The sequence below is a fragment of the Peromyscus californicus genome, unplaced genomic scaffold, assembly GCF_007827085.1.
Source record: "Peromyscus californicus insignis strain IS unplaced genomic scaffold, ASM782708v3 Scaffold_3__1_contigs__length_106647218, whole genome shotgun sequence".
In the NCBI taxonomy this organism is placed as follows: domain Eukaryota; kingdom Metazoa; phylum Chordata; class Mammalia; order Rodentia; family Cricetidae; genus Peromyscus; species Peromyscus californicus.
The window spans coordinates 62,819,237-62,842,652 of NW_026294551.1; the positions used below are offsets into that span (position 1 = coordinate 62,819,237).

At 48.7% G+C, this 23,416-nt stretch overlaps 1 protein-coding gene across 9 annotated transcripts in view; it reads left to right on the forward strand.

Annotated features, from left to right (window-relative positions):
• Tom1l2 (target of myb1 like 2 membrane trafficking protein) overlaps positions 1–23,416 on the forward strand; it is a 127,865-nt gene that overhangs the window by 97,317 nt on the left and 7,132 nt on the right. For 5 of the 9 annotated variants that reach the window (XM_052757304.1, XM_052757311.1, XM_052757309.1 and 2 more), the window contains 7 exons: positions 423–539; positions 8,744–8,877; positions 11,405–11,453; positions 11,907–12,030; positions 14,617–14,734; positions 15,871–15,946; positions 18,249–18,314. In XM_052757304.1, coding sequence (XP_052613264.1) covers positions 423–539; positions 8,744–8,877; positions 11,405–11,453; positions 11,907–12,030; positions 14,617–14,734; positions 15,871–15,946; positions 18,249–18,314 — 684 coding nt within the window. The other 4 variants (XM_052757310.1, XM_052757306.1, XM_052757308.1 and 1 more) reach the window with 2 other exon arrangements.

Sequence of the window (23,416 nt, forward strand, 5' to 3'; positions counted from 1 at the left end):
GGTCATGCAGAGTAGCGACTCCACCCTAGGGAATCTTGGAGCACCTGCACTACCATACACTGATTTTAGAGAGAAGAAATAGAAGTCTGGTTAGGTTAAAGGCCTATTCAGGGTCCCATGGAGGGAGAGCTGATGTACTCAGCTCCTTTCTACCCCAGTGTTATTCCCTGCATACCATTCTTCATGTGCTGTCGTGGACGGATTGGTAGTGACCAGGGCTCTAGTGACCTGGCCCCCCCATGTGGTTTCACCATACTGCTAGCCCTCGATAGGCAGAGCAAGGGAGATAAGCTACTCCTGTGGTGCATGTTCATACTGATCTGAGTGATCTCAGTGTAGACAGGATCGTCTCGGGCGTGGGCTGGCTGGTTCTGGTCCCTGTGACTGACCGACCTTCTTCCTGCCTTCTCCTGGACCTGCAGATTGCTAGGCTGCGCAGTGAGCTGGACATTGTTCGCGGAAACACAAAAGTCATGTCTGAGATGTTAACAGAAATGGTCCCTGGGCAGGAGGAGTCTTCTGATCTGGAACTACTCCAGGTGAGGATAACCTTGGCTTAGAAGCATGGGCTGAGTACCACTGCTGCACACTGTGGCGGGACCCTCCTTGGGCACACAACCATGTTGACAAGTCTGGCAGCACCATAATGGAGGGGGTCTAAGCCTGTGTTGGTTCATGGTCAGCCTTACTTCTTGGAGATGAGCAGAGGCCAGTATCGCTCTCTGTATTTTCAATTTTTACTTTAAGAACCTTTTCCTGACTCTAAAGTACCAGTTGTAGAATAAGTGCCTATCAAAACACAGAAATTAATTTCCTTAGCTTTTAGCCGTCTGTAATAAGTGGAGTTTACATTTTGGTATATTTTCAGTTAGACTCTTCGTTGTGTTCATTTATTTTTACACTGAATTGGAATCATGCTGTGTATACAGTCTTGTGTGTGGCTTTGCTCCCTTGTTATTATGTAATAAACATCCCGGAATAAGAATCCTTGGGCCTCGATGGCATAGAGAAACCCTGCTAGTCTCTCATCCTAAGATAGGAGATTCTGAGGTAAATTCAGAGCGCCTGTTCTCTGCCTCACTGCTGGGACCACTCAGGCTAGGCGTGAACACTGTGGTTCACCCCTGCCTCTTTGCCTCTGGACACTCTAGACGTGATGCTGGAGATGGAACATAGGGCCTGCACATTAGGCCAGTTACTCCCCGTGGCAGGAAAAGGAGACAGGAGCAAGCCAGGCTGCAGTCTCACCCTTCAGTTAGGTGAGAGCCCGTGAGGCTCAGAGCCAGTGGCAGAGCTCTACCCCATTAGCCTGCGACGACTTCTGTATAGAAAATGGCAGTAGCCCTGCTCTTCAGGGGAGCGACCTTCTGGAAGGGTGGAGAAAGGATGCTGTGAACTACAAGTACCAGATCCCTCCTCCAAGAGGCAAGATGATGAGTGGACCCATAAGGAGTCATACTGGCTTGATGACCTGGCCTGAGTGCCTCATGATACACCTGCTACTACTGTTGCTATTTCCGTCGGGCAGTCTTGTCCACCTGAGTGCTACACCTCCCACTTTGCTGTGTGCACACACTGGCCACCTGGGAAACGAGGCTCTGATGGTCCTGCACTTGTAAGACGCATGCCTACTAGTTCTGCTACTTAGAGTCCCCGCTCCCTATTCCCCAGTCCTTGGTTCCTATGGGACGAGGCTGGGTAGGGCCTTCTCCTGGACCCACACCAAGTAGTCTGAGGGTCATAGACAACAGAAGAAATGGCTCCTGCTCTAGGGAGCTCCCAGCTAAGTACAGGAGACAGACAAGGAAACAGCTCACCTCCAAGGGACCTGGACAGCAGGCTGTTCTTGAAGCTGAGATGAGTACCTTTGGCCTAGCCCAGTGTGGAGCACTGAGCACCCCCTCTCTGGTTCCCAGACTTCCTCCTGACACCTGTAGCAAACCAGACCCCTGGTTCATCAGGTGGTGGCCATATGTTATCTCCAGCCTCCCTTTAATATACCACACTGGCCTCTACCCTAGCCTGCAGGAGGGCTCTTCTAAGTATCCTATGGTGCACAAGAATCTGAGGCCAGTCTAGGATGATGTGGTGGTACTGTGCTGTATCAGTGTTGGAATTCCTTCTGTGGGTGGGGGGCTGTTGCTCTGGACAGAACTGAGCTCCTGACGGTAGGAGGTGGGTCGAACAACACCAAGATGGTTTCAGACAGCAGAAATTGTGTGTGTGTGTGTGTGTGTGTGTGTGTGTGTGTGTGTGTGTGTGTGTGGTTATAGGGTGTCTTGTTTGTTTGTTTAAACAAGCCCATCAGCCAAGAATAACAGAACCTAGTCTCCTGGCATCAGCTCAGTTTTCAAAAATAGGTTGCTTCCAATGACATTTTCCTTCATTCTGTTCTGTTCCAACTCAGAGCCTACTGGCCCCCACTGCTGTCATATAAATCAAACAGAAAAAGACCGTGTCTGGGTGCCTGCGGGAGGCTGTCATTTCAGTGTAGAGGAGGCAGGAATGGGTAGCTGTGTGAACAGACTCACTTTTCCTGGCTGGAGGCCACTGCCTTATGTCCCCCTTCTTCTGCCCCAGCAATCAGCAACCAGCAGGCAGCGGCTCCCACAGAATAGCGAGTCTTCCATATGGGAAAATGCCACTGTCCTCCTGGAACATGGTGGGGTCAGAATCTGTCCCCAAGACTTCTTGGGGAAGATGGAAGACAGCCAGAATGCTCAGAGCAGAAGTAGACCAGAGCTCAGAATGCTGGCCAGGGCCCTGGAAATAAGCATATTTGTCAGCCGCCCAAATGTTCCCACCAGCAGACACAAGCTGCTCTTGACATGAGTGTAGGGTGATGATTGGAAAGAGAGTGGGAGGAGAGGTCACTGAAGGGCCAGCCGCAGGACGCACCTGTGGCTAACTGTACTTACGGGCAGGTTGCATCCCAGTTGCTTCCTGCTTATGGCCAGGCTCTTCCAGGCATGTCCTCCCACAGCCCTGAGAGCAACAGGGAAACTTGTTGTGAACTGCTTGTCTGAGGATTCTGGGAAAGTGACTGTCTTTGAAGAAAGGCCAGGACCAGTAACACTTAGTGCTGTCAGCTTTGCTGAAGCCCCAGGAGGTAAGATGCTGGGAGGGGACGCTCGGCACCTCCCAGGGTGGGTGTCAGATCCTCCACTTTCTGAGTTGAGCAACATCTTCCAGACAGCTAGTCCAACTCAACACCTATGCCCAGATTTCCTCTCCAGAGTCTTGGATCACTTTTTCTTCACAACCCAGTGACAAGCTGTTCTGGCTGTCATAAAAAGCACTGTTTGTTTCAAATAGGCATCCTGGTTAGCCTCTAAGCACAGCAGGGCAGAGTAGACCACTTACAAATAACTGCATGCATGTCTGGAAAACTCCAGGTAAAGCACAGACCCTTTCTATGCCCGTATCTCCTGCCTCGATGCGTGCAGTGATTGCTTTCACTGTGAAAATGACTGTCACAGGGCAATGTCCTCTATAAATCATAGCTTCTGTAACCATTGTTGAAAAGCCTTTCTGCACATTGAACTCAAGTCTGTTTCCTGTAGCTTTCATTTGATCTGTGTTAGACAAAAGCAGAAAATATACCTTTCCCTCATGGGTAGAGCCTTAAGTATCCAAAGATTGCTGTAAAGCCTACAGACTGTCCAAAGTCCATGTTGTTGACACCCCACTTGTATAGGAACAGGCAGCCTATCACAGGAGACAGGTGCTTGTCATCCTGCACCTTCTTTTTGTTCTTTGTTTTGAGACAGGGTCTTACCATGTAACCCTGACTGGCCTGGAATGCTCTGTGTAGACTAGGCTGGCCTCAAACTCATAGACACACCCAATTCTGCCTCTCAAGTGTTAGTACTAAAGGTGGGCACCACCACTGGCATGCTGTGCCATCTTCATCCCACATCTACATGCACATGGGTTGAACCATGTTGCAAAGTTGTCATTGTCCTTCCTAAAGTACATGCCCTTAGCTGAAACTGAGTACATCACTGGGATAGAGTTGAGCCCTTGAAGCTGTCTTCAATGAATAATGACTTATGCAGTGATGGTTATTATATAGATCTTTATCAGATGAAAAGAGAATCTATGCCGTTCATTTAAGTAGCTTGTGGCCATCCCCATTTGCTTTTTGCATTTCATTTCAACAGAGTGGCCAAGGTATTTTTCTTTGGAAAAATCTGGCATATTCCAAATGTTTGGCTTCACGGTCTCCCTTTCTCACCAGTGACCCTTCCCTCCTTCCCTTCTCCTTTGCTGCTGCAACAGGAAAAATCTTCAGGACTGAATTCTCTGCTCCTTTGACTTGAAAAGGGTTTAGAGGATAAAAAGATTGTTTTGTGAGGTAGGGATGAAACTGTCTCTTGAAGGGAAGATAACAGCATCAGGGTTAACTAGGCAGTGAAGAGGATATTTGATACAGTGTTCTGACTGATGGCAGGCATTTGCAGAAGTGACTAGCTGCTGAGAACCAGAGATAGGAGGATGCCAAACCAGAAGTCTTTGGCATTGAAGGAATTCCTGGCCCAGAGTCTGCCAAGTGGAAAGGGAAGCCTGAACAGGCTGCTGGTTTAAGGGCCCTTGGCCCGGAGGAGAATCAGTCAATCCTCTGCATGTTTGGAATGGAGGGGGACTGAGGTAGCTCCACCTGAGCCTGCTGTGATGGCTGTGAGTGACACCAGGGAGGCCATGCGGCCAGCTGACACAGGGCTGGCTGAAATCCCAAGGTTCTACTCCATTTCTTTTTTCTTTTTAAAAATGATAGTTTTTTTTTAAATTATGTGTTTGTGTGGGGGTATGTGCATGTGAGGGCAGGTGTCCACGGAGACCACGAGAAGGCATCATATCTCCTGGATTTGGGAATTATGTGGTTGTGAGTCATTCTGTGTGTATGCTAGGAACTGAACTCAGGTCCCCCCCAAGAGCGGCACACATTTTTAAACACTGTGCCATCTTTCTAACCCAACTCTCTCTAAAGATTTATTTATTTTATTTTTATGTGTCTAAGTGTTTTGCCTGCATGTCTGTCTGTGTCTCACGTGTGTGCCTGGTGCCAGAAGTCAGGAGTGGGCATCAGATCCCCTGGAACTGGAATTACAGGCAGTTGTGAACTATAAATAAATGCACATTGTACTTTAGAATTAGATAGATGCACCACTGATTAATAACACATGAATTTTAGATTACTAATATATTCTTTGAAATAATTTCATTTTACATGTATGGGATTTCATTTCTTTTTTCACCCTTTTTTGAGACAGTGATGTGAAAGTTGAAGTCAGGAGATGTGCAGAGACCTTGAGTCAGAAGGCTGGGGATGTGTGAGCCTGTCTCTAAGCAGAGTGCTTATGACAGCCCTGGAGGCCTCTTCCACAGTGGGACCTATGAGACTCTGAAAAGGAAGAGCCTTCTTCCCACACCTAGAGAGAAGCAGCCAGTGCAAGGTCAGAGCAGGTGTGTCGGGTTCAGTGTCTATGACTCCCTGTCTGGGTCTGTCTTCTTCGGAAGTCCTCTAGCACTTTTCTAATGGCTTTGAAAAGTAAGAGAATCCTTCCTCCAAATGGAATTCTGTTGAGTCTGGAATGCTGTGTGCGTCCTAGTAAGGGGGGATCTGCCAGAGTCTGCAGTGAACACGCTGAGTGGGTAGGGAGATAAATATGGGACTTACAAGGCAAAGCTGACACTGTGAAATACAAGTGGCGGTCCTTTGATTATATGTATGCACACACGCAGATGGATGGAGTACTTTTAAAGTAGATATACTTTATTTTATGAGTGTTTTGTCTGCAGGTATTTGTATTCACCATATGAATGCCAAAGGAGTGTGAGCTGCCATATGAGTTCTGAGGACTGACCCCAGGTCCTCTACAAGAAGAGCCAGTGCTCTCAACTGCTGAGGCACCTCTCCAGCACCTGTGTGCTTGTTTTCCAGACAGGGCTTCTCTATGTAACTAGCTGTCCTGGAACTTACTATGTAGGACATGCTGGCCTCAAACTCAGAGAGATCCTGCCTACCTCTGTCTCCTGGGTGCTATAAAGGCATGTGCCATGCCTGACACTTGGCTATATATTTTTGAAAATTTGTATGATGACATATTGGGGTGGGGAAACACCCTGAAGTCTCGAAGGGTCAGCTCTTCATGGTTCCTGAGCAATATGATGAGTGTGTGAGGCCACAGTTCTTGAAAGTCTCAGGTGTGTTTGGAGATGACCCTTGGGCTCTGAAGAGCCTTGTTGGCAACAACATGCCAGGGCGCTCCCTGAGTTTCTGGTTTCTACCTTGCCAATGGCCTACGGTTTGAATGAGAGCTGACTGACTTTTCCCTTCTCTTTCCCTAAACAAGGACAGCCAAAGATTGCTGCTTAGCCAGAGGTACTAGACAGAGCCATGCTTTCCTGCCCTGGGCCTGTGTGGTAGGGTCTGCCATTGCTGGAGAGCCTATTCCAGGGCCATACTCCCTTCTCCAAACCTTGGGTAGGAATCTTTGGAGAGCCCCTTTCAGAGAAACATCTGGAAGGTACAGACACTGCGCTTCTTTGTGTGGTGCCTAAGCAACTGATAGTGTTGTTCTGGCTAGACAGAGAATGACAGGTCTGTAAGGTGGCCAGACCTAGGGTGGAGGGGTCTCAAGGGATCTTTTTGTTCAGGTAAACACCAGACTTGTATGCACTCAGCTACCTAAGTCCAGCTCTTATAGCTTGATTAATACAGCTGCGTTTGAGTGGTTCCAGGCTGATCCCCTTGGGCCAGGCCTTGTTCCCTGGTGGGTGCTGTGGAGCCCTAAGACTGAGCACTTTGGAGGAGAGAGCACAATCAGACCTAGGACATTCAAATCCCACAGCATTGAAAGTGGAAGCACTGAGGGGATAGAGGAATGCTACCTGCCTCGCAGGAACAGTGGAAAGTGGCCCCCATGTGTTAGCTTTGGGGCTGGGGAGATGGGAAGAGAGATCTAGCCAGGACAGCAGGATGATGAGACAAAAAGAAGCAAAGGTTGCCTGTGCCTGCTGACTAGATCTGGTACTCTTTGCCTTCAGACTAAGGTAGTCCTGGGGTGGAGCCATGAGAAAGGTAGGCCAGCTTTAGTGTCCCTGCCCTTAGCTAACTGGATTATTAGCTCCCCCCAGTGTCTAGGAGCAGTATTTCACTTCTGCCTTGGCCCTGGTAGCCCACAGGAAGGCTGAAGGGCAAACCTGCCAAGCCTGCCATGTTTCCTCATCCTTAGTCTGGCATGCGAGAGGGCAGGGGCCTACCAGGTGCTTAAGGATCTCTGCAAACAAGAGCCTAGCTAGGAGCTTGCTCTGGGGCAGGGTGGCTCCTCTAAACCAGTCCGTAAGGTGCAGGGTCTGTCTTAAGGGACTGTTGCTTTGAAGGGTTGAGAGGGCTTCTGTGGTGGCTGAGGGTTGCAGGTATCATCTTTGGCCAACAGAGAGCTCTGTGAGAAGTGTGGCGCTTCTGAGGCCTTAGCCAGGTAATGGGCGTGCCACCGCACAGCATCCACGTTGTTGTAGGTAGAGTACAGTCATGCCATTGCTGGCAATTCAAGGAAACTGGCCCTGGTTGTGGAGGGCCTTTGACTGCGACCACTCAGAGATTCTGCTTCTGAGGAACTCATGCTGTGGAAGTGCCTGCCTAAGTATGTAAGAATTGGTATGAGTGTTAACTGCTGCATTGTTTGGGTTGGCCAACGACAGAGCCATCACAAGCCACAGGTCCAATAGTAGCTCTGTACAGTGTGACATACAAGCAAAGGAATGAGGTGATCTGTACAAACTAGTAGACAAAGGAGCCGATTATGTTGAAAAGAAGAAGCAAGGCACAAAGAATCATGTTTTTCTACCTTAAAAATTATTTGTACTGGACCCAAGAGAACACTGGAACACTGGCTGCGCTTGGAGAGGACTCCAGTTCAGTTGCCAGCTCCCACATTGGGCAGTCCACAACTGCTTGTAACTCCAGTTCTAGGGGATCTGATAGAGTCTTCTGGCCTCCACAGGCACCTGTAATCATGTGGTGCACATGCATCCTCCCAGGCACACACACATAAAATGCAAATCTTTTTAAATGATTTGTAGTTAGCTGTTGAAGTCAGCTAACACCCGAGGTGCCAGGACAGTATGTGGGCAGCCTTAACACTGGAGCGTGACGGTTCAGCTTTAGAACCAAAATCAAACAGAGGTGGACACTCAAGAGACAAGAGACAAAGCAAAATGGGCATCATGGGATTATTTCAGCCACCCAGATTCATGCTAGGTCGAGTGTACCTTGTCATAAAACTGCGCCAAGGCTTTTTTCTGTATGTGATGGATTTAATTACTTATTTTGTTTTTAGTGGCATTATAGGAATATGTCTGCTTGAATAACTTTATTAAATTGTATCTTTATAGGTATCTCATATTGATTTTCAAATTTATTTACATTAAAATATTCTTTCTTAAAATGACTTGTATTAACATTTACTTGCATGTGCACATGTGTGCACATACACACACACACACACACACACACACACACACACACACACACCTGCCATCTACTGAAGAAGTACTTGCTTCCTCTGAGGCAGGAGAGAAGGGAACTGTTACTTCACATTCTGTACACGTCTGGTTTTATGAACAAGCATGTACTCCTTCCATGACTTTCAAGAATCAGTACAAATCCTTTCAAAGGCAGCAGAATGTGAGAAAAGCATTCCCAGCAGGCTCTGCCAGAAGTGCATGTGTTTCCTAGGAGTTGAACAGGACCTGCCGGGCCATGCAGCACCGCATAGTGGAGCTCATCTCCCGAGTGTCCAATGAGGAGGTCACCGAGGAGCTGCTGCATGTCAACGATGACCTCAACAACGTCTTCCTCCGCTATGAGAGGTGGGGCCAGAGTCCTCTGGGGTCTTTTCCCTTAAAAAGATGATTGACACATCAGAGGAATTTCATTCATAAACAAAACAGAGGAGGGAGACTGAGGGCCTGGGAGGGTTAGAGGTGGGAAGTGCTCATCGGAGATGCTCATTTGTTCTTGGATGACAGAAACAGTGCTCTTGTTCTCCAGAGAACAGAACAGCAGGTAGCTGACTGCGAGTCCACCTCTGCTCTTTGTGAGTCCAGGGAGGGCTGGGACGGGTCTGCACCTGCTCCTTTGATGACCCTTTGAATTTGAAAAGGATTGGGGGAGGGGAACCTTCACAAAAGAAAAGGGTTTCCTCTTCCTTTCTAGTCTAGAAAAAAGAAAAAAAGATCTTTCCCTTCGTAAATGTCAGTACGTCTGGGGTATTGAGTGAAGTAGGCAGCGTGTGAACACTGCTTCTCTGGGGAAACACATAGTCCTTCAATTCTTCCTGCAGCCAAACCACTTAAAGTGACAAACTTGAGCCTCTTTTCCCTCTCCACAGCCTCCCACAGGACAAAGTCAAAAGCATCTTTTCCAGACCTAGCTTTAAGGAGGTGGTGGCAAGAACAGCTCCCATCTGTGCCCTGATTCGGGCAGTTCCCAGTTGGCCCAGGGTTCTAACTTGCCTTGACTCTAAGCCAGCCTTCTCCATTAGAAGAGGCTGACAGCAGTGTGCCCCGGGGAGGCTTGTGGCCCACTCCCTCTACCAACTGACAGCTTTCTGTACGGGTCTGTCAGAAGAACAACAATCTGACATCATTAGGAACAGAAGACAGACACTGTGTTTGCGTATGCTTTGGATGCTAAGATGGCCACACTGTGCATCACCCCTAGAGTTGGCTTAGCTCCTGACTGGCAGTAGAGATGGGTGGTCCTGTGCCCATCTAATGTTGAACACACACACACATACACACACACACACACACACACACACACACACACACACACACAAAATATCTCCATATCCCAGACTGGCCTTGAGCTCCTGATCTTCCTGCCCCGGCTTCTCTAAGATTACAGTTACACACTACCATGCTCTTGTGATTGCTCTGTCTTTCTTTCTTTTTAATTTTTTTTTTTTTTTTTTTTTTTTTTTTTTTTTTTTTTGAGACAGGGTCTCTCTTTGTCCTGACTTTCCTGGAACTCGCTTTGGAGACCAGGCTGGCCTCAAACTCAGAGATCTGTCTGCCTCTGCCTCCCGAGTGCTGGGATTAAAACTACAGTGGAAACCAGATATCATGACCTAGGTCTGTAATCCTAGCACTTAGGAGGTAGATAGAGGAGACTCTTGAGGCAAACCTAGGCTACATAATGAGTTCCAGGCCAGCCTGGGCTATCTAACAAGACTCTATCTCAAAAAATATAAATAAATAAACAAACAAACAGACAAATAAATAAAGGCACAGTCTATGAGCTGCCATGGCTCACTTAGGTCTGCCCACCTTCCTGAGTCGAGATTGACTCGGGAAGATGTGACTTTTCCTTTTTCTTCTTTTCTATCTTTTTCTTTCTGAAGCTAGCCAGAGCCAAAGCGTGCTTTCCCCTGTACTCTAGTGTTTTCACTCTATCTAAAGCACCCCTCCCTGCCACACAATGCGTCATAATAAACTTTCTAAAGCGCAAACAAAACACAAACCCTACAGTGTACACCTACTTAGTCACACTGTTCCTTCTGGGAAGCCTTGTCCCAGATGCTGATGACACCAGATGGGGGGCAGCCTGGAGCAGTGCCTTTTTGTGTTTCTGTTCTCTGGCTTCCTGGGCTGTGGCTCGAGTAAGGTGGTTGGCTTCCTCTATACCTGTGTCATTTGGCGCTTTGAAATACAGCTCAGAACAGGTTCTGTTGTCCCCTGTGGATACCTCACAGCTTCTACCAGGTGTGAGAATGACTTCCGGTGGAGGGGATGCTCTTCTGCGGTTGCTCTAGCTAAACTCCATTTGTAGCCATCTGCCAACTGGATGTGGAGGAGGGTGTCCTTGGCAGGGCCACTCCATCTTACCTTCCTGGAAGCCCTTAGGTAGTTGGCACAACCATCGCATGGTTTCTGGCAAGGACTTTCTCCAGGCTCCCCTGTCTCTTCCTCAGGTTGGGCTTGGGGCATTTTAGCCACAAGCTGATTACCCCCAAGAAAAGCTCTATGGAGTAGAGGGAGGTGTGTGCTTACTGCCAGGCTTCACAAATAACCCAGTCATACCTCCAGGGACTGGAGGAGTATTGAGGCCAAATGTATGAGGAGATGGCTAGGGATGCTTCTGGTGGGATCCTCCAAGAACCAGCCAATACCCGGTCCCTGATGCCAGCTCAGGGTGCTTATGGGAGAGACAGTGGAGCTAAACCTGTGAGACAGGAGCCCCTGTCGAGGAAAGCATGGCACAGTTGAACATGTGAGGTTCCCTCTACTAAAGGTACCCTGCCTCTGCTAGGTCTCATTGTTTTTCCCAGGACTATGAGCATAGCCATTTGGGCCTCACTCATACTCTCCTTATGCCTGTTCTTCTTTGCATTAGGTTCGAGAGGTACAGGTCCGGCCGATCTGTTCAGAATGCCAGCAATGGGGTAAGTGTCCTTTGGACTTCCCTCTTCTGAGGAGGGCACCTACCCAGTACATACATTAGAGACTTCGCCTACTCAGGCCTCGATTCTGGTTTCCTAACTGGGACTAAATACAAATTCTTGGGTAACTGCAGAGCAAGCTCTATTTGAAGGGATCCTGGGGAGAGCTAGCAGGCATCCTAATGGGAAAGTAGCAGGAAAACAGCCCACAGACATTAATGAGTCACCAGTCTAGTGACTCAGTTTACCCTATGTGAGAAGGGAGAAGAGGAGAGCAGAGCATGGGGCTCGCTAATAACCTGGGCCCACCATGTACCCTTCAGATGGGTAAGGAAAGCCACCTTTCATTTGCCAGACAGCTTTGATGCCTTTTCTCGTGAGTGTGTGCAGATCTGTGTCCAGGTAGCTGGAGCTTGACCCAAGGCTGACCTCATTGTCAATCTCATGTCCCAACAGGTACTGAGCGAAGTAACTGAAGACAACTTAATAGACCTGGGCCCCGGCTCCCCTGCTGTGGTGAGCCCCATGGTAGGGAGCACAGCACCCCCATCTTCTCTCTCCTCCCAACTCGCAGGCTTGGGTGAGTTTCCTAAAGTAGAGGAAAGGGCCTCCCTCTTACCGGCCTCCTCCTGGATAGCTTTGTCTTTGTTAGATGGTCAGAGAGGTCCTTTAGAGCAGTCCACATGAAGGTGTGTTCCTGAGTCCCAGCCGATTGCACCATCTGCAATTTATAACCAACTCCTTTCCTAAAATGTAGAGTTCAACCCTTGTTAGGAAGTAGAGGTGGAGGAAGCTCTGAGGATGTAGAAATTGTTTACTTTTTAAAGACAAGCGACCTGCTGGGTTTCCATGCTTGAAATGATTTATTTCTCACTATGAACTAGGCTGAAGGTGGCAAATAGATCTCACCTCACTGGCTGCTCAGAACACAGGTTTGAAAGGCAGCTAAAGCCACATTGTTTTAGTTTCATGTCTGGTACTGTATTAAATACCCCAACAAAAAGCAACATAGGGGAGGTTTGTTTGGCCTACAATTCCAGGTTGCAGTCCATCACTGCAGGGAAGTCAAGGCAGGAACTAGTGACATCCACAGTCAAAAGCAGAGAGAATGAATGCATGGATGCTTATTTGTGCTCAGCCCCCCTCTGCATTTATACAGTCCAGAACCCAAACCCAGGGAATATTGCTGTTCAGCATGGATGGGTCCTCCCATCTCCATTAAGGCAATCAAAACAACCCTCCATAAATGTGCCCACAGTCCCAGCCTGATCCAGAGTTCCTCATTAAATTCTTTTCTCAAGTGATTCTAGATTATGTGAAGTTGACAATTAAAGCTGTTACACATCAATCCTTAAAAGAAGAATCTGGGATGGATTGGCAATGTCTGTACAGGGCTAGGAAACATAAAGTGGTGGCATGATATATTTGCCTACCTCAAACTATACTATCAACCTATTCTATTGTCTGAAATTTAAAGGAAACTCCTCACTTTTCCACAATGAAAGTATGTCAAGGACTCTGTATGTTTCATTTATACCAAGTTATACAAAATTATATTTTAATATTGGTATAGCTAACCACCATGGCCTTCAAAATTCTTTCCTCTACATTGATTTTATGTTTCCCCCTCCAAATAATTCTCTATTCATTTCACTTCAGTTGAATTAGACTTTTATTCTGTGGTCTGTCAGCTGTTATAATTCTGGTGTCTCAATTTCCTCTGTAGCCATCTATCCATAATAGAATAGATATCTTTGCCTTCAGTATATCTAGCTGATGACATATATTTAAAGTTTTTAATTACAATGACTTATTTATTGTGTGTGTGTGAGTTTGTGACATGTGGAGTCCAAAGGGCAACTTATGGGAATTGGTTCCTTCTTTCCACCGTGTGGGTTTTAGGGGTTGATTTAAGGTCATCAGTCTTGATGACAAGTGTCTTTACCTGCTGAGCTACTCACTGGCCCTATATATTGTCTCTGACTTTTTTTTTTTTTTTTTTTTTTTTTTTTTTTTTTTGGTTTTTCGAGACAGGGTTTCTCTGTGTAGCTTTGCGCCTTTCCTGGGACTCACTTGGTAGCCCAGGCTGGCCTCGAACTCACAGAGATCCGCCTGGCTCTGCCTCCCGAGTGCTGGGATTAAAGGCGTGCGCCACCACCGCCTGGCGTCTCTGACTTTTTGAACAACCAGCCTGGAACTCAATATTTAGCCCAAGCTGGTTTTGAATTCATAGCAAGCCTCCTGCCTCATCCTCCCAAGCTCAAGTGTAAGCCATCATGCTAGGTTCAAGTCACCACATTTAGTACCTAAAATTCAAAGTGGATCCCACTGCTTTCCTTTCTTTAAAATGCCTGATGCTTTTCCATTCACTGCTTTGCCTCACTGGTCATCTTGTCTTCCTTTCTGGCCGTGCCTTTCACTCATCCCTCTCAAGGGCTAACACGTCCCCTCGCCTGGCTCTCCACACCATGGTCTTTGTCCACCTTCTTGCCCTCTGCAGCACACCTCTGCTCATCTTGAAGGACCCACCCTGAGCCTCTCCCAGCATCAAAAGCCACACATTGCAAGGGCTGGCCCTCCTAACTGTTGAGTTACATGTGAGCTCCTGAGGCCTAGGACTGTTGACTCCACCTGATGTGCTTGAGCCCTGACTCAGTACCTAGGAAGTAGCTTCCAGGTTAAACATGGCTCAGATCCTCAGAGTTTGTTTCGGAATGACTGTGGTGAGAAAGCTGTGGGCATGCTGTCCCTTGTCCCCATCTTCTCACTGCCAGCAGGGTACCTCTTTCCCTCCTGAGCAGCTTCAGATTGGGGCAAAGCCTGTTTCCCACCCAGCTTGCCCTGGCCCTTATGTATGCCATACTGGGAGTACTGAGGACAGCCTTGAAACTCCACAATGTCTTAACCCTCTAGATGACCATCTCGACTTTTAGGGCACTCCATTAAGAACCCGTATTTGGGGGCCAATGAGATGATGGCTCAGTGTATAAAGGAACTCTATGCAAGCCTGATGCCTTGAGTTGCATGCACGCACGCACGCACACAGAGAGAGAGAATGATAATACAATACAATGATAGAACATTTTTACAAGGTTTTTTTTTTTTTTTTTAAAAAAAAAAAACAAACCCACATTGTTCTCATCTGCTTCTTGTTTTGTCATCACAGACTTGGGGACAGAGAGTGTCAGTGGCACCCTCAGTTCACTTCAACAGTGTAAGCCTCAGGATGGATTTGACATGTTTGCCCAGACCAGAGGAAACTCCTTGGCTGAACAGCGAAAGACGTATGTGGGGCTCTTTCCAGTGGCTTTCTGCAGTTACTGGGGCAGGGTGGGGTGGGGGTGGGGTCGTTGTCTCAGCCTGGTCACACTGAAAAAAGATGAAGCCTTTTCTTTACCAGATTAAAGACTTCTAGAGCAAGTAATGGCATGTGCCTTTAATCCCAGCACTCAGGAGACAGAGGCAGACAGATCTTTGTGAGTTTGAGGCCAGCCTGGTCTACAGAGTGAGTTCCAGGACAGCCAGAGTGGTTACACAGAGAAACCTGTCTCAACCAACCAACCAAACAAAAAACAAAGACAGCTAGAAACTTAAAAATATCATGGTGAGGACTTGTTAACTGCTAAAACTGAATGAGTGCCAGCCCCGTCTCCCCTTCTCCTCTGCCCAGGGAACACCAGCCCCGTCTCCCCTTCTCCTCTGCCCAGGGAACACCAGCCCCAGCTCCCCTTCTCCTCTGCCCAGGGAACACCAGCCCCGTCTCCCCTTCTCCTCTGCCCAGGGAACACCAGTCCCAGCTCCCCTTCTCCTCTGCAGGGTTGTCTGTTTGTCAGTCATGGATTGTTCTCCCTTTCCTACATCCCCCTCAGAGCTGATGAGAAATCCTGCTTCCCTAAGCTGTCTGCCACACCACAGACCCTGCTTCATTTAGTCCCTCCCCTGCAAGCAGGCAACCAGATCTACTCCAGCATCCAACCAATTGAAAAAAAAAAAAAGGTCAGGACAGAGGCTTCTCCATAGCAGCTGGGGCAAAATGAGCCAATCAGAAATAGGGGAGCTGACTCCAAAGCAGATAGCCCCTTCATCTGGAAATAGCATACCATCCACTCGGAGCAGCAGAGAGACTGATGCTTGTAAAATAATTACTTGGCTTTATGAAGCCTTTTCCCTTGAGGACTTCCTGAACACTTTGACGTCTTTCTCTTCGGCTTTACTATTGTTACTCAGGGCAGGGATTTTTGAAAAGTATGGTATCTCAGGTCTTAGAGTAATGACTCTAGGGGTGAGCTTGTCAAAACTTGTCTCCTCACCTCGTCTGCTGGGAGACAGACAGCAGAAGTCCTTAGCTTCTGCCCCAGGCCAAGGTCACACCCAAGGCAGGTACCACTGTGAGAGAACTCATTCCACTGCTTTTCCCCAGGGTCACCTATGAAGATCCCCAGGCTGTTGGAGGACTCGCTTCTGCTCTAGACAATCGGAAACAGAGCTCAGAAATGGTAGGTCCTCAAGCCTGGTTTTTGCCCATAGTCTTCTGGAGATAAAGACAGACAGTTTGGTAAAGTTGGCTGACTAATTCAGCAGAAGTTGGCTTGTATAGATGGCAGAGACAGCCAGGGGAGGACACCAGAGAGCACCTCTGGGTGGCGGGCAGTGCACTAATAAAATGATGACCCCCACAACGGAAGTAAATGCTGAACTAAGCCACCTGGCTGCCAGCCTAGCCAAGTAGTACCAGTTCCAGGGGAAGGCAGTTGAGGGTCAGGACTTGTTTGTGAGGTGGCTTAGAGAGTGTCCTGTGACACTCTGGGCTTGGAAAGAGTCAAGCCAGGAGTCAGAACGTTTTAAAATAAAGGATGCAATCTGTGTGCGCCCCAAACCACAGCCAGTTTCTGGAAAACTTCAGAAGAACTTGTGCATTTAATATATTTTTGCAGCTCTTTCTCTTTTGAGCCCAACCAGGAAATGGATAGGAATGTATGCCTGTCTATCTGGCAAGGTGGAAGAGGGCACCCAGGACCCCCTGGGCTGTAATGAAAGGGGACTGTGCCCACCCATCCACTGGACAAGGAAGGGCCCTTTGCTTCCTGAACACCAGATCTTAGCCTCCTGTGGGCCCTATGCAAAGGACTGGTGAGGGACAGCACGATGGCTGCCTGGCATAATGGAAAAGCTTGGTCTTCAGGGTGGGGACTTCTCTTCTGAGCTGGCATATGTCCCCCTATACTGACTGCGAGGGGGTGCAGAAGAGATCTTAGCACCCTGCCATTACACAGTGGTGGCCCACAGTGACGTTCACCATCTATACAGTAGTCTCTGTTCTTTTTCCCATTACTTAAACTATCTCTGCATTGAACCCAGCAAGGGAATTAGAGAGCCAGGCCAGGGGGCTGCCCGTGTACTGCCTAGTGAAGACAAGGATGACCCCTCCTCCTGGCTCACCCCAATATGGAGCAGCCTCATCCCTCAGCCAGACTCTTGGCTCTCCACGCTGAACCAAGGGCTTGCCCCATCAGACCAGCATGTGTCCTGCTCCAACTCATGCCATTATCAGTGCCCAGGCCTGGGTCCAAGTCCAGGAGACGTGGCTGACTTCTCACCCTTTGAATGCGTGGCTTGGCCTGGCTCCCTGTTTTCAAAGGTCTTGCTGATTCCAGCAGATTTACCAATGATTAGGAGGCAGATTGCTATTCCTGTTGTTACTGGGGCAAGGACTGGCCTCAGCAAGAAAGACTGGCGGGACATGGGATGGTCATGCGTGTCTCTGTGTGTGAACACATCTGCAGGCTGTCTTGACCCTTCATGGGCCATGCTGTCCTGGAACTGAGAAGAAAATAGAAAGGTTGTGTAGCCTCACCGCTGCAAGTAAGATCCCACCTCTGGAGTCATGATTTGAAGAAGCAGGAGAGGGCTGGCTGGATGACTCAGCAGGTAAAGGCACTTATTGCCAAGAATGCCGGCTTGGGTTCCATCCTCAGAAGCACAAGGTGGGAAGAGAGAACTGACTCCTACAAGCTGCCTTCTGACTCCACCACACAGTGGCATGAGTGTGCCAATGTACATATACTCATGCACATACAAAATATACTTAAAGCAGGAGGTCTGTGGGTGTAGCTCACCTATCTAGTGTGCCCAATGCTCTGGGACCAGCAGCAGCACTACAAATAAACAAACATGAAAACATAAGGCAATAGAGGGGTGGTGGTGGCGCACGCCTTTAATCCCAGCATTCCGGAGCAGAGGCAGGCCAATCTCTGTGAGTTCGGGGCCAGCCTGATCTACAGAGTGAGTTCCAGGACAGCCAGGGCTGTTACACAGAGAAACCCTGTTTCGAAAAACAAAACAAAACAATAACAATAACAACTATAAACCAAAAAAAAAGAAGACAATAAAGAATATGCTGAGTTCAGCATTCAAGTCAAGAATTTAAGAGAAGATACATGGGCAACTAGAATGGAGGAAAAAAGACAAAGGAAAGAAGCAGAGTAAGTTAGAAAAACGTAGAAACACTTTCACTGTATCAAGAGAATTAGGCCTGGGTGACCTCCCAGGCTTTACTGAAGCCTCCAGATGTTGAATATTTTGTTATCTAGCCTAGGGTCATGGTTATTGGATTTTCCTTCTCTTTTCCAGGTAGGTAGTGGGGGGGTATGCTAGGGCAGGTGGGAAGGGTCAGATCACATTTCCTTGTGTGACAACGAAATATGAACAATGACTTTTCTATTTACAATATGTGCTGTGACTTCCTGTCTTGAGTATTGCTGTGACTTTTCTTTTTGGGACTTTTCTGTCCTTGCCCAGCGGAGAGGGAAAGGTGGGGACTCTGACCTGCAGCCCATAGACAGCTGGCTCATGACCCAAGGAATGGTGAGGAGGAGCCATAGCTGAATGAGCTCGCTGCCCACCCCAACCCCTTACTGTGTAACAGTCAGCGCCTTCCTCTTGCCACCTGCCCAGTCCTCGTGACCAGATAGGACAGAGGTCACCCACTTGTTCTGAGGGTACCAATCTTGTCTACGTGGAGTCTCCGTGTGGCCCCGGACTTCCAGCTCTGGAAACACCTTCCCTGGCATTTTCCTGAGCCTGAGCTCCCGGATCTTCGTGGACTGGGACGTTTGCAGGCGTGAGGGGAGGGCCTTTCCCTTCTCTCACAGACTCCGGAGTTCTTGGCAGTATTCATTTTTCCAGGATGAGTACAAGTAATCGCAGCTTGTACTTGGGAGGGGACCATTATGAGAGGACTCAGCATGTGGTCAATCAGAGAAGCTCCCTCTTAGCTGTGCCTGGGAATTTGGCAGTCCTAGGCTTGGTGGGCTTTTATAATATAATAGTCTCACAAATGGCCTTGAGATCTCTTATATAAATGTATAGATGATAGTAAAAGAGTCAGAAGAAGAGAAAACTAGGAGAGCTTATATCACACCTCCAGTAAACTCTCGGTGGCACAGAGGCTTTCTTTCTCACCATACCTGTGCAGGTAGCCCTGGGTTGGGTCTATGGAGAGAGGGTCCCAAGCTGCTGGCCTCAGGTTGATCACCTCATCCCCAAGTACAGAATCAAACCTCTAGGTGCTCGTGGTAGGGATGGAGCGGGAGAGGATACAAAGAAATGACAGAAATAGACATGTGGACCTCTGCCCTCCAGATAAATGCAGTAAGCCAAATGTAGAACTAGCTCTTGATGTCTGCCCAGGAGAGGGGCCCAGATGGCAGGTGTCCATGTAAGACTTCCAAGTGACAAGCTGCTTGCAGGACAAGGACCACCTGCTTGAGAAAGGCTTAAGCCATGGGTGCGGACAGGGTCTGGAGACCAGTGCAGCAGGTGTCAACTGTTCCACTCCCACAGCAGTACACACTTGCCCTCAGTGAGAAAGCAGTTGTTCCTGCAAGTGTGGGCTGGCCAGGCCCTTCATTTTCTTCCTAAAATTCTATCTCCATTGTCCAAATAGAGACATGCTAGCTGTCTTCCTGTGCCTGTTAGCCCTGCAAAAAAGGATACTGCCCTCCAAACTACCTGAGTGTGACCTGGGCAGCTGGTGATGGTGCCTGTCTTTGTCCACACAAGCCGCCTCTCCCCTTCCCTGTCCCCATGTAGAGCGCCAGTCTTCAACTTCCCAGAAACAAACCCAACTAACAGCCAAATTGGTATCTCACCTTCCTGCCTAGAGTTTGTTTTCCTTTTAAAACAATGTGTGTTAGCTGCTTTGCCTTGTTTCCCATAGTATAGACGTCCTACCCTTCCCAACCTGTCAAGTACAAATTCTTCATATGGAAACTTTGTGAACTACTGAGTGAGGCCAGGGGCTTTAGAATAGCTCTCCCGTTGCGTTTGGGTGAAGTATCACGAAGGAAGTTACACAGCTCCTCTAGAGATAGCACTCAGTGCAGACTTGCACCATTGGGCAGGTGGGTCTTTTTGTGTGCCTGGAGCTGGGGACAACTGTGGAAGAGTGCCTGCTCCTTCTTTCCTCTCCTGGGACTTGAGGTGTGAGAGCAGCCTGCACAGTTAGGTCACTACCCCAGGGGCACTGGCAGGTGAAGGTAAGCAGGTGAAGGTGACCTGGCTTGAGCCCAGGTCAGCGACCTTCCCCTCTCTCCCTCCCTGGCCCTCAGGTCTTCTCTGCTACTTTTGGCTGGTGATCAGTTAGGACCCTCTCCCATTTCCAGGGTATGAGCAAGGAAATTCAGAGAATGAAAGCTGGGTATGATAAAGCATGCCTCTGGTCTTAGCACTGGGCAGGTTGAGACGGGAAGCTCCTGGTATGAACCAGCCTAAGCCGAATAATGGACCCTGCCTCACACACACTCACATAAATAGTGGTAACCATGACAACAACAGTAGTGTCGAAGCAGAAGTAGTAACCGTGAGGTCCTGTGTTGACCCCAACACCAGAGGTGCAGGCCAAGGAAGAACAAGAGCAATGGACTACAAAAGATGGGCTGGAGAGGTGGTTCAGCAGTTAAAAGCACACACTGCTCCTGTAGAGAACCCGAGCTCAGTTCCCAGCACCCACGTTGGACAGCTCACAATGGCCTGTAACTACAGCTGCAGAGAATCTGATGCCCTCTTCTGGCCTCCGTGAGCATCTGCACTTACATGAACATACCCCTCACACCGATAGACAGACAGACAGACAGACACACACACACACACACACACACACACACACACACACACACACACACGCGATGAAAAATAAAATCAGATAAAAAAAAAAAGGCGCCTGCTGTCAGAAACTAATGCTAGCTATCCCCACTCAGTAACTGGCAGACTCCCAGACAGAGCACACCACAGGTAAAAACAAAGAACTGGCTGGAGCCCGTGGCAGCACCTCACCTCTTTCCTAAGGTGGAGTGACTCACAGATGCCAACAACAAGACTTCTGCCCACCACTCAGATCCTAGCCTGCCACCCTGGCATCAGAGATGCCTGAGTCTCTTTGGACCCATAAGATGGACTGAGTGTTGTCACCAAGACCCCCCCCCCCTTGCCAGCCTGGCTGTCCTTTTGACCTGAGGCAGCATTTGGCCTTGGTCTTTATGGGAGGGTGTTCTGGGTAGATTCCCTTCTCTTCATACCCATTCTTCCTCTGTCTCTCTCATCACTCTTCAACCTCCTGTAACAGCCTGAAGCTTGGATCAGTGTCCAAGAAGATGCTAAAACCATGGCAAAACAGCCAAAAGCTCCCTAGGGATCTGCTGGATACGCCACTCGTGTGGCACGTAACGGACGTTAAGGCCCCCAAAGGCCTGGTGACTTGCCCAAAGCCACATGGCATAGACACACCAAGACTCCCTGCCACGCTCCCTTCCCTCTCTCAGCAAGAGAGGGACCTGTTTCTCCCTCTTTCTGAGCCTCTGCAGGCCGCATTTTCCAGGCAGTGTACATGTTGAGTCTGGTTCTTGGTGGACCTGTGTGGTGACAGGGATGCTCTGCCTCCTTCCCAGAGCTGGTTCATAGCTGTGCTTCTGCATCCAGCCACCTGCCTTCCAGCACATAAGCCTAGCTGAGAAGCAGCATCCTAGCTCCTCAGAACATGCCCTGAGGCCTGAGAGACTCAGTTCCAGTGGCCAGACATTAGAACACAGAAACACAAACCTGGAAGATGAGGGATCCTGACTTAGAATGTTAGTGATAGACTCAAAATGCCACATTGCAATCACCTGTTCACAGATGAGGACATGGAGGCTAAGCCTGTTGAAACTCCTTCACCTGCCCACAGAGCTGAGGCTTCTAAGAGGGGGAGGCTGGCTTCCCTATTGGGAGAAGGGAAGTGACCTGCCCCAGGCAGTGTGGCCCCGCTGGAGCCACTGGCCTTGCTTTGCTGCCATTGCAGGGATGTGTTCAGCTGTTTGCAGATTTTTATGATGTGAATTAAACCCAAAGCTTCACATGTGGTAAACAAGCACTCCTGAATTACACCTCTAGGCCTCTGCCTTTTTTTTTTTAAGAGTCTCTCTACATAGCTCTGGCTGTCCTGGAATTCATTTTATAGACCAGGATGGCCTCAAACTAACAGAGATCTGCCTGCCTCTGCCTCCCGAGTGCTGGGATTAAAGGTGTGTACCAGCCACCAGGTCCAGCCTAGCCCTCTACTTTTTGACAATAATAAAAAGAATTATAAGAAAAAAATGGAATGTCTAATTAGGCTTCTGGCCCTTTAAAACTAGCAACCCAGTGAAGAGTGTTCAGCCCTCTTAAGGAGGGCCTGGTCTCCACCCAACACTGCAGAATGAAAGCTCACAGATGTGGACTCTCAGTTTCTTCTAGGTGGACTGAGTTGGATAAGGCAAAAAGTGCCCACGTGCACCCTAGCAGCTGCCATGGATGGCATTTCTCATTGGAGACTGACTGACTTTCTGAGCTGGGGACTAGGCATGGTACACGCCCTCAACAAGTCAGACATTGTGATTGATAGATATCAAGATCATGAGAACAGCACATCCTTTCCAGGAGTCCGTCAAGGTAGCAGGCCCACCATCTCATGACACTCGCTGTCATGAGAAAGCAGTCACACCTACTGTGGCCCAACGTTCTTTGATGGGTAAGGCGGCCATCTGCCACGGGCACTGTAGGCCCAGCCCTCGAGCATCCTTGCTCTCACCCCGAGTGAGCGATCATCGGCTTTGTCACCAGGACTCACGTCATGGTGTAAGAACTCCCTGAAATATTTTCCAGTTTGACAGTTGGAAATGTCTGGGGGTTAAAACGGTGGCAGAGAGACAGTGCCTCGTGATTAGTGAGCTGTTCTGAAAACGCTTGTGTGCCTGCCCGAGTCAGGGTGAGGATGGGGCACAGAGCACGTGCTCAGAGCTGGGGGTCACCAGCTTGCTCTGGGAGGTGCTGCAGACACCTGCTTAGCATGTGCAGGAGCCCCACCTTTTTGGCAACAGATTTCAGCCTCCAAAACAGGAGCCGACAATGTCAGTTCTTTGTTCTCTTCCTTTTCAGGTTGGGCTGTTTGGGTTATTTTGGAAGCTTTTTTAAAATTACTTCTACCGAGTCTTCTTATTGCCTGTTTAAAGTTCATCCTTACTCTAGATGGTGACATTAGAGTGTAGCCAGCTATGGACACCACACTGTCGTTTCTTTTTTCCTGGAAACAGTGGGCTAATTAGCAAGGCTCCCAGGCGGGGCACCACTCAGTCCAGGGTAGGTGAAGAGGCAGGTTGCCCTGACTAAAGGCGATCCTCTCAGTTGTCTAGGCAGGGAGCCAGCCTTTTATTAAGGTGGCTTCTAGGGGTTTAAAGGCTACCTTCACTTCTTATCTGATGGCAACGTAAATGGTTTTAGTTGCACATATTTTTCAGAATCTCTGCTCGAGGCCCTTGGCTCAGACCAACGTGTGGCACCTTCTCCAATACCCATGAGGTTGCTGGGGAGCCCTGCCACAGCCTAGGCTTCCTGCTCCCCAGCCCACAGTGGACTAGTTTTCTCAACTACTAAAGCTCAGACAGCTCCTGAGAGGC